This window comes from Zootoca vivipara, chromosome 1 (genome assembly GCF_963506605.1).
Source record: "Zootoca vivipara chromosome 1, rZooViv1.1, whole genome shotgun sequence".
Classification (NCBI taxonomy): Eukaryota; Metazoa; Chordata; class Lepidosauria; order Squamata; family Lacertidae; genus Zootoca; species Zootoca vivipara.
The window spans coordinates 22,616,197-22,630,319 of record NC_083276.1 but is presented as its reverse complement, the minus strand read 5'-3'; the positions used below and the strand labels follow the sequence as shown (position 1 = coordinate 22,630,319).

The 14,123-nt window shown below is 43.6% G+C and overlaps 1 protein-coding gene across 1 annotated transcript in view; it reads right to left on the bottom strand.

Moving 5' to 3' along the window:
• Positions 1 to 12: 12 nt before the first annotated feature.
• The window catches only part of NRDE2 (NRDE-2, necessary for RNA interference, domain containing), a 33,644-nt gene continuing 19,533 nt past the window's right edge, over positions 13 to 14,123 (bottom strand). The window contains exons 9-14 of the mRNA XM_035101898.2: positions 13,645 to 13,817; positions 12,701 to 13,087; positions 8,655 to 9,556; positions 6,708 to 6,846; positions 6,157 to 6,228; positions 13 to 4,921 (exon numbers count right to left, since the gene is read on the bottom strand). Of these exons, the coding sequence (XP_034957789.1) occupies positions 4,796 to 4,921; positions 6,157 to 6,228; positions 6,708 to 6,846; positions 8,655 to 9,556; positions 12,701 to 13,087; positions 13,645 to 13,817 (1,799 nt within the window). The 3' untranslated portion in view covers positions 13 to 4,795. The remainder of the gene's footprint in view (positions 4,922 to 6,156; positions 6,229 to 6,707; positions 6,847 to 8,654; positions 9,557 to 12,700; positions 13,088 to 13,644; positions 13,818 to 14,123) is intronic.

Genomic DNA, 14,123 nt, shown 5'->3' with positions numbered 1-14,123 from the left:
ATGTGTATCTCGGCCAAACCGATTGACTCCATAACTTTTCCATGGCTGGTTGTTACATTTAGACCTGGGTGCAACTAGAAGTAAATAGCTAAAGTAACAAATATGAATCTCCAGAATTTCAGGTGTTAAGTTTTTTGCTGTCATAGGACAGGCACTTATGGGGAAATCCCCAAGTCGAGCCATAAACCCAATCTAGGTGGGGATGCACAAAAAGGCGATTGAGGAAAGATACAGCACTAAATGTACAAAAAGAGAGGGGCAGATAAAACTGTAAAAGAGAAAGGGAGGATAAAAGCTGAAGAAATGGGTACTTAAGTGTAGTAATTGCAACAGAAAAAAACACTAGCAAGAGAATCTGAAGGAAATTCGATAATAAAAAAAACAAGGCTTGGAGGCTACCACTGTAGTGGAAAGAACTGAGTGGGGGAAAAGGAGCCATGTCCCTTAAGGGTGGTTGTGGGAAGCCTGCCAAAACTCCAGCCTAGCTGCGCAGACATTTATATGATTGCACAGCGACTGAGAAAGAATGCCGAAATAATGTTGAAAAACATTTTGCTGGGAATGCTTTCAAAAGCCCACATTATTGGAAAATCCATCCAGATAAGCAGTTAGACAACGTGTGGTAACAGATGCTCAGTGGAAATGAGATGGACTAGAAGAAGCAAAAATGACTTGGAAGGCTGAACAGAACCCTGCATCTTTCATCAATTCCTGCCTGGCTCCAAGAACATGCCAAATTCACAAAATGTTAATATGGATTGAGGGTCAGATGTCACGGCCAAGGCTGTCTGTGGGTAAAGGGCAGTCAGAGTCTAAATAACTCTGTCGATCACAGAGACATAAACATAACTTCCATGGTCAAACCACTGTTGGAATTCCAGGCTTTGGGGTCCTACAGAGATTCTCCAGGTTGGGTTGTGCATTCATGGAGCGAGGGAACTTAACCCACAGCTGTTGTTGGCATCTAGGTATGGGGAGAGTTCCTACAGGTAACAAGCCTCCAGGCACTTATTTCCTCCTGAGAAAGCAAAAAGCAGCACCAAAACTGAAAGGGGTTTGAATTGTGTTTATGTATATGTGTATTAGTCAAAACAACTGGGGGCGTATTTTACCTCTCTGCTGCACTACAAGGCGCATCATTAACTGCTAGCAGATTCCCTCTACTTCTGAATTATGAAGCATGTGTTCTGAGCCTGAGGGGGTTTCTCATGGCTTCGGTGAACAATTTAAACCACGTCGAAAGCAAATTGCTCTTGTATTATCTCAAGCTGAACAAGACAGGCTGTGACAATGCTAAGCGCTAGAAATAGATGTTGCTAGAGGAGTATAATCACAAAGAGGAGCTGCCATGAGCAGGTGGCCGCCTGCAGATTGTATTTCACTGACAGAGCCATCTCATCTCTTCGTCACTAGTTGTAGGTGAGCTGCGCTTACAAATAGTTGGGACACTCATGACCAACAGATTTCTCCGTCCATCCATGTACTGTTTATTCAGTTTGACAACGGTGTGGATTAATTAAGCTTGTTTGCCCTGTTGCCAGAGCAACCACCGTTCTTTATACGTGTCATTCTGTGGCTATGATGAGAACACTTAAGGGGACATCCAGTGTTGTGTGAGTGGACTTCTTATGAATGCAACTTCTCCTTCCTCTCCTCTTCCTTGCAATTCCCTCCTCCCCCAGCCATTCTGCTCTAGAGGATCCCCCAGTCCTCTGGACCAAAGTGGGGCAGAGGGAAGGGAAGTAGTTCTGCTGGTGGGACACCACTGGGTTTCCCCCCATAAATACTCCCAGGAACTTAACTGCAGTTGCATGCCCCTGTAGAAATTCTCAGTGGTTACGTCAGCTGTGGTTAAGGTACTGATCTTGGCCATGATAGATGTGAACCAGATTTTACCATTCAGCAGTATTTGGAACCCGTATCCAAATGCTGGTTAACAGCAAATGTGGGTTAAGGTTTCTGCCAGTGGAAACTTTAACCAGGTAAGGGGGTAGGAGGACTTTCTAAGAGGAAGGCACACTGTCCTGCTCCACAGAAGAACAGCCTATGTCTTTTCCTGTCTAAAGCTCCATATGCTCTTGTTTAGAAACTCACATAACAGGAAAGCTAATAGCCAATAGGGGCAACTCTCCTGAGTGGAAGCCCTAATTTTGCATGTCTACACAGTTGGGTATATTTTTTTTTCACTGCAAGTTTAAGTCAGTTTGGAAAATGGGTTAAATGCCTTGTCTTTCCCCAAAGAATATTGGCTTTTTAAAGTAATGCCCAAGTCTTCACTTATCCAGGTGGCCAGTGGCCAGATTTCCATGGCTTGCAGCCAGGACAATTTAACAGGTTTCAGGTTTTTGACATAGGCAGATGCCCCCAACCCATAAAGCCAAAAACATTTAGATGCCCAATATACCTTAATTGTGGACTTGATCTTAGGTTTGATGGTATGTCCCATTGATTATGGTGGGATTTATTTTCAAATATATGTGGCTACCAGCACAGACCAGGAATTCAATTATGCAAATACTTTTTTTTGTCCCCACCTTGTTATCTGAAGAAGAGTTTCAGAAAAGTAAATGCGGTAAAACTTTTGCAGCTACTCTTAAGAGGCTGCTTTGCACCACACTCCCTTTGGAATAAGGCGGTGAAACAAAATTCTCTGCCCACCACTGAATTACCTCTGCTGAAGAGAACATACCTCTGAGAATACTATTTTGGCTCCTCTGAGATCTGGTTAATGGCATGATTTGTGGCCAGAGCTCGTAACACCCCTGCTGAATACTTGAGCGGCCTGGTTGTTGACAGCCTATATTAGATTTCAGGACAGTCCAAAGCTTTATTTAGTTAATTGCACCTTGCAGCAAGTGTCGCAAGGCATTGCTTATGGAATAAAGGATAATTAATTAAAAGCTTTCATAGCTGAGTTGTGCTCTCTGCTGCTTCCATTCGGATTCTAGCAGCATGAAAGCAACTGCCCTCTCTGCTTCCTATAGGAAACACTAGCTGTTTTGCCCGAAGGGGGTGTATTGTGATATCCAGAGGCATCCCTGTAATTGTTACTAGGTTTCCAATCCTATAAACAGAGGCTTCACGTCCCTCTCTTGTTAAAACACTTCCAGTAATAGCAATAGAAGTCCCAGTGCAAACAAAGTAAGCTGCTGTTCACTCCTTGCTTTCAATCCCAGAGTGCTTGCTGTGTTTTTGTTATTTACTCATTTATTGTCTGCCCTTTATAAGGTTCCAAGGTGGGTTGCAGCATTAAAACACAGTACTAAAAACAATTTACAACCATAAAAATACGGGGCCCTGAAATAATACATGTCAAGTGTCAAAAGCCAGGGTAAAGAGGTGCGTCTTCAGCATTATCTGGAAGCTGTATCACAATGGTGCAAGATGCACCTCAGTGAGGAAGGGATTCCACAGTTTAGGGGCCACTACCGAGGCCACCTCCGTCTCTCCCCAAACCTCTGAGGATGCAGGAAATACCAGAAAGACCCCCCTTTGCACCTGAGAAGGTCTGTGTGGGAGGAGGTAGTCTTTCAGATATTTGGGGCCTGAGTTGTTTAGGGCTTTAAACACCAATGTGAGCACCTTGAATTGGGCCCGAAAACAAACTGGCAACCTGTGCAGCTGTTTTAAAACGGGATTTATATGCGAGCTAAACTGAACGCAGGCCAGTATCTGGGTCTGCTGTGTTTTGGACCAACTGAAGTTTCTGAGTTGTCTTCAAGGGCAGCCCCACCTAGAGTGCATTGCAATAATCTAATCTTGAAGCAATCAAGGCTTCAACAGCCAAGTCATCTCTATCTTCCCCGTTCCCTCAAGATGGGAGAGCATCTGCTGAATCCAAAGCTGTCCCTGGCCAGAGGAGCAGTAATGTCAGCTGGGATGGGGCTGCCCCAGGAGAAATCTCCCCTAATCAGAGGGGCAGATCCACAAACTGCTCTGGATTTAGGATGCCCTCACAGCATCACAGGAGAGTGCCCTAGAGAGCACACACAGCTCACTTCTTTTACAACCAACAACGCTCGGATATGCAGCTCTATTCCACAAGCCTGGCTTAGCATTTACTTTTTCAAAATCTTACCTGCCAACCTGTGTGCATCCTCATTCGCAATTCTTAACATCCCACCTGATTTCAGTAGTGGGTAGCCCAAACTTCTGAAATGAATAGGAAACAATTTCATACAATACATATGCTGGGAGGGTTCAAAATTACTGTTGAGTGTGGCATGTGAATTGGCAGCTGTGTGACCATGTTAAATTCCACAGGTGCAACAAGGAAAGATTCACTAAAAGCAGAGCTTAAGTGTTTCCGCCTTTTGGGGGGGGGGGAGATATAGAAATAAAATCCATTTCAAAAATATTTTATGTACCTTTACAAGCATATTTACATCCTCTGCCATTTACAAACCAATAAAAATTTGGTTACACAAGGCTTTGCTGCCTAAAACATCACGTGAGTCATCACGCAAGGGCACATTTTCATGTTCTGTACAACCTATAAAACTATTCTGATCATGTGTTCATGCATCTATCAGCTGAGAGAGAATGGCTTGTCCTTTGGCTACTGTATAATCACACAAATGCATGTGACGATGTCCGACGACAGCAACAGATCGAGTCACCCATATTGGCAGTTTGCTGCACAAGAGCACTTAACAGCACTGGGGAAACCAACCACAAGAAAGCTGTGCTGAAAAATAGTTTCTCATCTGTTAAAGGAAGTGTATAATTATTTTCTCTCCAGGGGCAGAGACTGAAGGCTCAAGCCAAGGTCCACTTGCTGTCTTCACATCATTCTCTAGTCTTCCAAGAGCAGCTCCAGCTCTTCAATTGGTACCCGCACTCTCAGCTCCTTCTCGGTCATTAGATCAAGGATCTCTTGCAGCTCATCTGGAAAATAGCTTATAGCATCCATATACAGCACCTACAAATACATTGAAAATAATCAATCCGCCATGCTTATGGAACAGCACAAGTCAGGCCAGGAATCCATTTGACAAGAGAACAAATTCAGGGCCACAGAGTGGTCAGCAAAAAATGCAGAGAAGAAAAAGAAAAAGACACACCCTAGCTCTAATGAAATAAAAAGCGATCAAGGTAACTAAGCTTTTTTAGGATAGGTGGGTACAGCTCCCTTCCACGGTGCTGCAGATCTCGCGTCCTTGCTCCTATGCCTTCTGGTGCTCCCACCCTCCAAGCCTCTCGAGTCTGGACCATAAAAAACTAAATAAAAAATAATTCCAATTCTGTATGCCCAAAGTTTTGCATCGAAAGAAATTAAACATAAGAATTTGCTGTGTTATAGGTCATGAAGAAATGCTTGGGAAAATCCCCACCAAGTCCAATTAAAACCAAACTTGTCAAGAATCAGGAATAATTCACAGTAAAGTGGTACCTCAGGTTAAGTACTTAATTGGTTCTGGAAGTCTGTACTTAACCTCAAGCGTACTTAACCTCAAGCGAACTTTCCCATTGAAACAAAATAAAAAAATTCCTTCAGTAGCACCTTAAAGACCAACTAAGTTTATATTTTGGTATGAGCTTTCGTGTGCATGCACACTTCTTCAGATACAGTGAAATAGGAGTCCCCAGGCACTTATGTAGAGAAGGGGTATCTGAAGAAGTGTGCATGCACACGAAAGCTCATACCAAAATATAAACTTAGTTGGTCTTTAAGGTGCTACTGAAGGAATTTTTTTATTTTGCTTCGACTCAGACCAACACGGCTACCTACCTGTAACTTTCCCATTGAAAGTAATGGAAAGTAGATTAATCCGTTCCAGACGGGTCGCGGAGTACTTAACTTGAAAGTACTCAACCTGAAGCATACTAAACCCGAGGTATGACTGTATATTAGACACTGGTCATGTAAACTTTTAAATCTCTGTTCCTTTGACTATATATTTCATAGATTTACTCTTCAGTTTCTCTGCTTTCTGGGCAGTTTCTTTTTATATAAAAAAAAAAACACCATACTGTTGCAGAAACCTGTTGCAACCTACTGTCCATTATAAACAATAGTTCCATTTTACCAGCTATGCAAATAATCAGGAATCTGGTCTGACCCTAGCAGAGACACATGTTCTATTGCATTGTCACTGTATTCTTGAACAATTATAAATATTATTGCTGTTGTTGTTGCTTAAAAAAGAAACCTACTTTTGTCCAGGGGCAGTTTTGAAGCGCTCTATAAAACACTCCTTTACTTTTTCCTTTATCTCCTAAAGAAACCTGAAAAGAATGAGACAAAAGTTTTGCATTTCAAGCATACTTTAAAAAAATTTTAATGCAGAACTCTATGTACATAAACATTATTTTCATTTAGAATTGAAGAAGGAACCATTAAATATTCAGACTGAGAATTTCTCTAGGGAGACATCTTCTCTAGGGAGAACTGTATATTAATATTATATGATGTGATACAACATCTATGAATATTTAGGCTGTCTATATCCTAACTCAACTGGGAATGGTCAGGAGGGGGAGCTGTCAAAAATTACTGCCCTCCTTACATGAAGATAGGGAGCTGAGCCATATATTTTTTTTACACAAAAAGGTTTTCTAATAATCTAACAATGTTAAGGATTTGCATTAACATCCCTACGGTGCATTTTTAAATGTTACTTTTCTATAGCTTCTAATCTACACAACAGCATCCAAGAATCACTTAATAAAATTAAGTGCAGGGGGGGGGGGCTGCAGTCTCTCACCATAAAGTATATATATAGCCTCCAAAGCAATGGACAATGAGCACCGTTTTCAGTCTCAATGGCATGTTCAAATAAAGCCTTGATTCGATTGGTTAACCCAGTTTCGGGGATGGTTGCATACACATCGCCAGTGGCTACTCTGAAACAAAGAAAAACGAGAACAAACAGTGTTTTCGGTGGTCATGAACATGGTTCTTCCTTCCAGTACAAACTCACACTGGAGATTTTGAGAGCAGAGGTGGGCAACCTTTTTGCCCCCAAGAGCTACATGAGGTGCTGAGTCTTTCCTGTCACCTGGTGGAGGTGGAGATGCCCTCTGGATCCTCAGCATACAAAGGATGTGCTCTACCCAACCGAGTGGTGGCCCCTTGGTTGCATCCAAATGTATGAGCGGAAGACCACCGGGGAGAAGAGGATAGGAACGTCATGGGGCATGAACACACATGTTAATCTTTGCATGCAATCCTATGCTGCTGCTTTAATCCTCCAGCAAGCTCAGAGCAGCATAGAGCATCCTCCTCCTCTGCATGTTGTCGTCTCAACATCCCTACATGTTAGGTTAGGTTAGGCTGAGGAGGTAACTGGGCCAAGGTTGGCCAACAAGTTTCCAGTCCAAGCTCACACCCTGCCATAAAAAGGTAAAGGGACCCCTGACCGTTAGGTCCAGTCGTGAATGACTCTGGGGTTACGGCGCTCATCTCGCTTTACTGGCCGAGGGAGCCGGTGTATAGCTTCCAGGTCATGTGGCCAGCATGAAAAGCCGCTTCTGGCGAACCAGAGCAGCGCACGGAAACGCCGTTTACCTTCCTGCTGGAGCAGTACCTATTTATCTACTTGCACTTTGACGTGCTTTCGAACTGCTAGGTTGGCAGGAGCAGGGACCGAGCAACGGGCGCTCACCCCGCCGTGGGGATTCAAACCACCAACCTTCTGTTCAGCAAGCCCTAGGCTCTGTGGTTTAGACCACAGCCCCACCTGCGTCCCATAGTGCTCTCTTAAATTATTGTTATACTGTAGAGCAGGCCTCCCCAGCCTCAGGCTCACCAGATTATTCTGGCCTCCCAACTTCCATTAGCCCCATCCAGGTTGGCCAATGGTCATAAATAACGAGAACTGTAGTCCGACAACCTTGGTTGTGTGGTAACACACAGCGAGGCATTCTTCGTGGTGGCACCCAGTCATGGAACTCCCTTCCCATGGATATGCAGATAGCCATAACCCTGATTGATTTCTGTCACATGGTGAAGACTTACTTGCGCTCCCAACCTTTCTGAGGTCCTTTTTAGTTTAATTTCACTTTTCCCAGGCTTTAGTCCTTCTATATTTTATACCGACTGCCAGTATGAAACTGGATTTTAATTGCATTTTTATCTGCTTTCTGTAATTCCTATTAATATGTTTTGTTCTGGTGCAACCTGTTGGGAAGTCAGGGTTTTTTTGTTTGGGTTTTTTTTGCAAAAGGTGATGTAGAGGAATGCAAAATAAATAATCTGGACGGCTGGGGAAGGCTGTTGGAGGACATGTTTGTGACAACAGAATAAATGCAAGTGGATGTAACCCTGCAGAAATCAACAATGCAATATAGAAATGCTTTAAGCACTGGGGAAGGGGTATGGCATCCCAGGTTCAAAACCAAGCAGCTCCAAGAAGGGCTGATAATTTCTCTTGCCTAGAACCCTGGAAAGTTGCTACCAGTTAGAGGTCAGACTCAATATAAGGCAACAGCCTATGTTTGACGTGGAAAATCTGTGCCTGAATCTCCACTTCGCCATGAAGCAAATCAAATCTCAGAGGAGATTTAAAAGACTAGCCAGAGCTCCTTGAAGGAGGGGCAGGATACAAATGTCACGTAGAAATGAAATTAACTTTTGCAAAGGGGAACAGGCCTGTGCCAATTAAGAAGCAAGAGAGAGAGAGAAATGCATCATCTGTAAGATGCAGTGTTACCTTTGCACACTTTCCACAAGCTTTTTCCTCATCTGCTCAGCTTTGATTGCAAACAGCCACGGCTCCAGTGACTTCGCGGCCCTTGCAACGCTGTCAAAAAACCGCCGCGCTTTGCTAGCGTTGTGCGACTTGCTTTGGATCTGGATATATGCCCTCCAGAGAGGCTGGTTGCTAGGATACCTCTTCAAAGCCCCCAGCAGTGCTTCGCGGAGGGGAGCCAAAGGATAGACGCTCGTTCTCATGTGGTATCTGAGCAAATGCACATGCATCAGGGCGACAGCTTCAAGGGTGGCGGCACAGTTCTGACCGCCAGGGCTTTCGCCTTCCAGCTTCTCAAAAACCTGCCTGTATACTGACACTGCAGAATCAATCCCAAGAGTCAAATACTGGAAAAGGGTGTAACAACCAACCAAGCCAACGAGGTGGTCGGAGTAGTCGTGGATCTGTTCTTGTTCAGAGGCGCCTCTCTTGCTCAAGTAATCCTGGAGAAGATGCTCGTATGTTTTCCGAGCTCTCAAAATGTTCACGGATAATGTCTGTCCACTGTAAGGCGCGTAAGGTCCTTGCTCGGCCAGCCTGGTCAATATGTGAACAGCGCGAGACTCGAGCGTTCCCTCCAGGCTCCCCAGCGACTCTGCTTCCAGTTCGGCATAAAGCAGGCCCAGGTTACAGAGCTGGGGGTTCTGGATCCCAGCTGTTCCCGCCGTGCTCAGAGACATATCAAAAACTTTCCTAGCATCTTCCACGTTGCCAAGCAACCACTCCAGGTAGGCGTAGAGTCGCCAAAGGGAGACATCGTTTCTGTTCTCATGGGTCTTAAGAAGGTTCTTGGCTAATTTCTTACTTCTCTTCCCTTGCCATTTCAGTTTCTTTTTGTTGCCTGTTTCCAAACACTGAATAACCTGCATGTTAATCAATAATAATAATGAGGCAGCCAAGAAAAAACACAACCAGGTTCATTGTTTTGCTTATTTGTTAGCAGTTTCACATGGCCTAGGGACTTTTACCCCATTTGGCAAGTAGAAGCCCCTGGGGGGTGGAACTGGAGCAGGAAAAAAAAATATTATTATTATTATTATTATTATTATTATTATTATTATTATTTATTATTATCTTAAGAAAATTACACCAACAAACATGAAAAAACCTAAATCAACAATGCCTTCTACCAATAAGGAATAATAATAATAATAATTACAATAATAAAAATACATTCACTTCCTCCTTTAAACTTCTACTCTGGTTACTTTATGTTGCTATTCTATAAGAATCTGTTATGTCCTTTTCTGTCACATGTATTATTTTATTTCCCAAACGCTACCTATCCCTCCCCTCTTCCTCGTTGCTTCCCTTCACCAGTGTGAGATCTTCCCGTCACTAAATTATTTATAGTTGCTTTAATACACTAAACTAACATGAAAGCTTATTTCTAAAATGTCTAATGAGTTATGATTACTTCTTTTATCTTTATTCAATTAACAATTGCCTATTAAGAGTTCTGCTTCAACACCATATTTTTTCATGTATTCCCCTATGCATTCCCATTCTGTATAGGTTTTTTGGATAGAGCTGCCCCTAATTGCTGCAGTCATTTTTGCCATCTCGGCAAACTCACAGATCTTAACTTGCCATTCTGTCATTTGTGGTACTTTTTCTGTTTTCCAATATTTTGCCACTAAAATTCTTGCCGCTGCCGTTGTATAAAGAAATATATTCCTTTTATCCTTGGAGATGTCGTTTGTTAATAAACTCAATAAATATGACTCTCATTTTTTTGATATAGAGCTCCTGAAGATCTTTTTGATCTCCTCATGTATCTCATTCCAGAATTGTCTAACAACCTTACATCCCCACCACATATGGTATAATGTCCCCACCTCTTTCTTGCATTTCCAGCAGAGATTTGAATGTTTTTTGTAAATTTTTGCTAATTTTACTGGGGTGAGATACCATCGATAAAATATAATGAAAATGTGTTCTTTTACTCAGTAGCAAGCTGTAAAATTTATATCAGTTTTCCACAAAACTGATATTTTTATGTTCGGTCTCCCAGATTTGAAGCTGCACTTCCAAGCAGCTTGTTTCGAATGGATTAAGGACTGGGTTACGCTAAGGAATACAGAAATTCTAGATCTGGAAGGGTGGAACAATCGCTACGGATGGCACGCCTATCTAATATATGATAAAGTAACAGTTCACATGGACTTCCTGAATCACATAATCAGGAAGTCACTATATAAGGTTTGGAAAAGTTATCGATGGCTCGTGGAACCTAAGATACCCTAGTGGGTATCACCATTAGAAGTAATAGCGGTCAACAGATTAAATACAGAAAATGAATGGCCAACATACCAGGATTTAGTAACAAGAGAGCATGGTAATGTGAGATTAAGATAATATCCTATATAATAAAGTGCAAGTGTCTCTGCGTCCAGTCCCTGTGTCCGTGGGATTGCGCTACTGCGCATGTGCCCCACGGACAGCCGTTGGGACTTGGACGGGATAAACCAGGACCGTGAGAGAGATTACATGCTTGCATATACACAACCATACAAAAAAAAGTGTGCAGCTTCCCCTTGCCTCTGCTGTGCTACGGAAGGATCTCGCTCTTTCCTCCTGGTTTCTTCTCCGTTAGAGGGGAAGGAGAGGAGGCAGGCGTGTGCCGGTGAAAGGGAAAGGGAGGGTAGGTGGGTGTGGATAGAGAGAGAGTGCAAGCCACGAGTGATGCGGCTGCTGGGCTGAAGGATCGTTTAGCCGTTACTGAGGGGCGAAAGCAGGAGAGTGGGCGGGCGCACCTGCGGGGGAAGGGGGAATTAGTCCCTGGAAGTGTGTGTGGATTTGGGGGGGGGGGTTGGAAGGGCTTCTGCAACTGGTACCAGCGAGGGGAGAGAGGGAGAGAGGGAGAGAGAGAGAGAGAGAGAGAGAGAGAGAGAGAGAGAGAGAGAGAGAGAGAGAGAGAGAGAGAGAGAGAGAGAGAAAAGAGGAATAGAAAAAAGAGGGTGGGAAATGGGGAGGGAGAGAGGAAGCTGAGGAGGCAGCTGGCTGGGGCGGGGGGCAGGGATGGGACTGAGTGAGGGGCTGAGGTGGTGGCGGTGGGTGAGTCACCGGGGGGGGGGAAACCCCGCTAATTAATTTTAGCACCCGTTAATTTAACGGACTTCATGATACTAGTGAGGCAATAAAAACCTTTTGCAACAGCTGGTTACAATATTATCAGATACAGTGGTACCTCTACTTATGAATTTAATGCGTTCCGAATGCACATTTGTAAGTCAAAAAAATTGTATGTCGAATCCCATAGGAATGCATTGGGAGAAAAAATTCGTAAGTAGAAGCAACCCTATCTAAAAATTCGTAAGTAGAAAAAATCCTATCTAAACCACATCCAAGATGGCGGACAGAGCTCCATTCGTAAGTAGAAACATTCGTAAGTAGAGGTACCACTGTAGTGCATATCTTTAGCCACAATAAGAAAATAGGATTTGAACAAAAAAACCTCAAAACTGCAAAGTGAACTTATTCAACCAAGTAAGAAAATCATCTCAAGAATGTAAAATTTACTTCTTGAATGGGAACTGAAAGGAGAGATCCTAAAAGAAAGGACCATAAAATGGTCGCAAGATATAGGCCAGACAATTCAGTTGACTAGATGGGAAAGATTGTGGAGAGCAGGAAAACAAAACTATGGGGTGGGGGCAGGAAAGGAAGGGTTAACCTCAATGGCTTCGTGTTTTTGGAGTGCTTTAGGGATAATTTTACCCAAATGTATTTTGCTATTATTGCCTAGATCCTAGAATTTCTAGGGGATCCTCAGCTAGCCAGGGCAAACCACCCCAGAGTGTCTGGTGTTTGTTACAGAGATGATTCATTATTTTACGAGTGTATCCTGCCTTGTTCCATCACAGAACCCAAGACAGTTCCCGGATGGTCACCGAATCAGGCACTCACCAGGCTTAGCTGCAGCCAAGGGGGAGCCTTGCTAATATTTGTACATTTGCTGTTCGTACAAGGCGACAGAAGAATTTAAAAATAAAATCCCAACTTACCTTAGAGACTTCATACTGAAGCCAAAAGTTGGATAGATTGGATTTTTCTTTTCCTGAAAGCAGAGGCAGAATCATATGGAAGAAATTCTGTATGAACTCCTCCCCTTCTTTGGGGTGGCCAATACGTCTAACTCCTTGGAGCATCGAGCCCATCTGGCCAATTCTACTGACTCCAGGAAGTGACAGGTCAAAAGAAGTCAGAGGTCGTTGGCCATGCTGCTGATCCTCAAAGATGTTGTTCTCATCCATTGCTGTGTAGAGGAAGGAAGGAAGGAGGCCACAGCTACATGGGACACCTAAGAATTGCAGAAACGAGCAGAGCAGCTGAAACTGAAGATCTGGGCTGGAAATTTGTATTAGCGATGGACCAAGGTCATCAAACAGGACCTGTTAAGCACACATAAAAATGCAGTTAGGTACGAAGGGAAGGAATTTTAGACAGAAAACGGAATAATCCTAGAAACCATTCAAGAAGTGGAATTCAGAGGACAAGAAAAAATGCAAGCATAAAACAAGCCTACGACGTTACTTGGTGAGTGGAAGAGGCCAGGTCCCTGTCCTGAGGAGCTTACAATTTAAAATTTGAAAATGGGGAAAAGAACAGGAGAAGGATGTGGAAGTAGCAGCAGGGCTAAGAAGGAAAGCAATAGGCCACTGGCCTTCAATAGGTTGCTGGATTCCAATTCCCATCAGCCCCAGTAAGCAGGACCAATGGTCAAGAGGATGGCAGGAGTTGCAGTCCAGCACATCTGAAGGGGCCACAGGACCACTTTCTCTCCGTGTTATGCATAATTTTACAAACTTCTATCAAGCCAAAGGCCTATCTAGTCTATTTTCCTGTTCCAGATGCCTGTGGGAAGCCTCCGAGAAAAGCATGAGCTCCACAACAGAACAGGCCAACAACAATGATCAAGGGGGCGGAACAACACCCCTAGGACACCCACCTGTCTCTCTGGATCTTCACAATCATCTACTGTCTCCTTCTTGGTTTTGTCCGGCCGCCAAGGCAGCCAGTGCCTTCCTTCACGAGAACGTTCAACATGCAGCCAGTTTTGCCACTTGGGTAAAGTTCTATCCTTTATTTCTTCCTCCTCCTCCGCCTCTTCCTCATCTTCATCTGCCAAGAAGCCAAAAACACACCAGCAGGTTTTCAAAATCTGGCCTATTCAATCCCATCAACTCCAGGCTTTCAAGCTGCTAAAGGGCAGCAATTCCCCCCTCCCAAAAAAAGCTCATAAAATTCAAGTAGCCTCATTGAATTCCTGCCAATTTCTTTAGGCCGACGTGGCAATTTTGCAGGGTGGCGGTAGCCGCGTTACCATGTTGCAGCAAAGACAACAAGGAGTCTTGTGGTGCCACAAAGGCTTACAAATTTATTATTATATTATAATTTAATACAGCACCATCTATGTATGTGATGCTT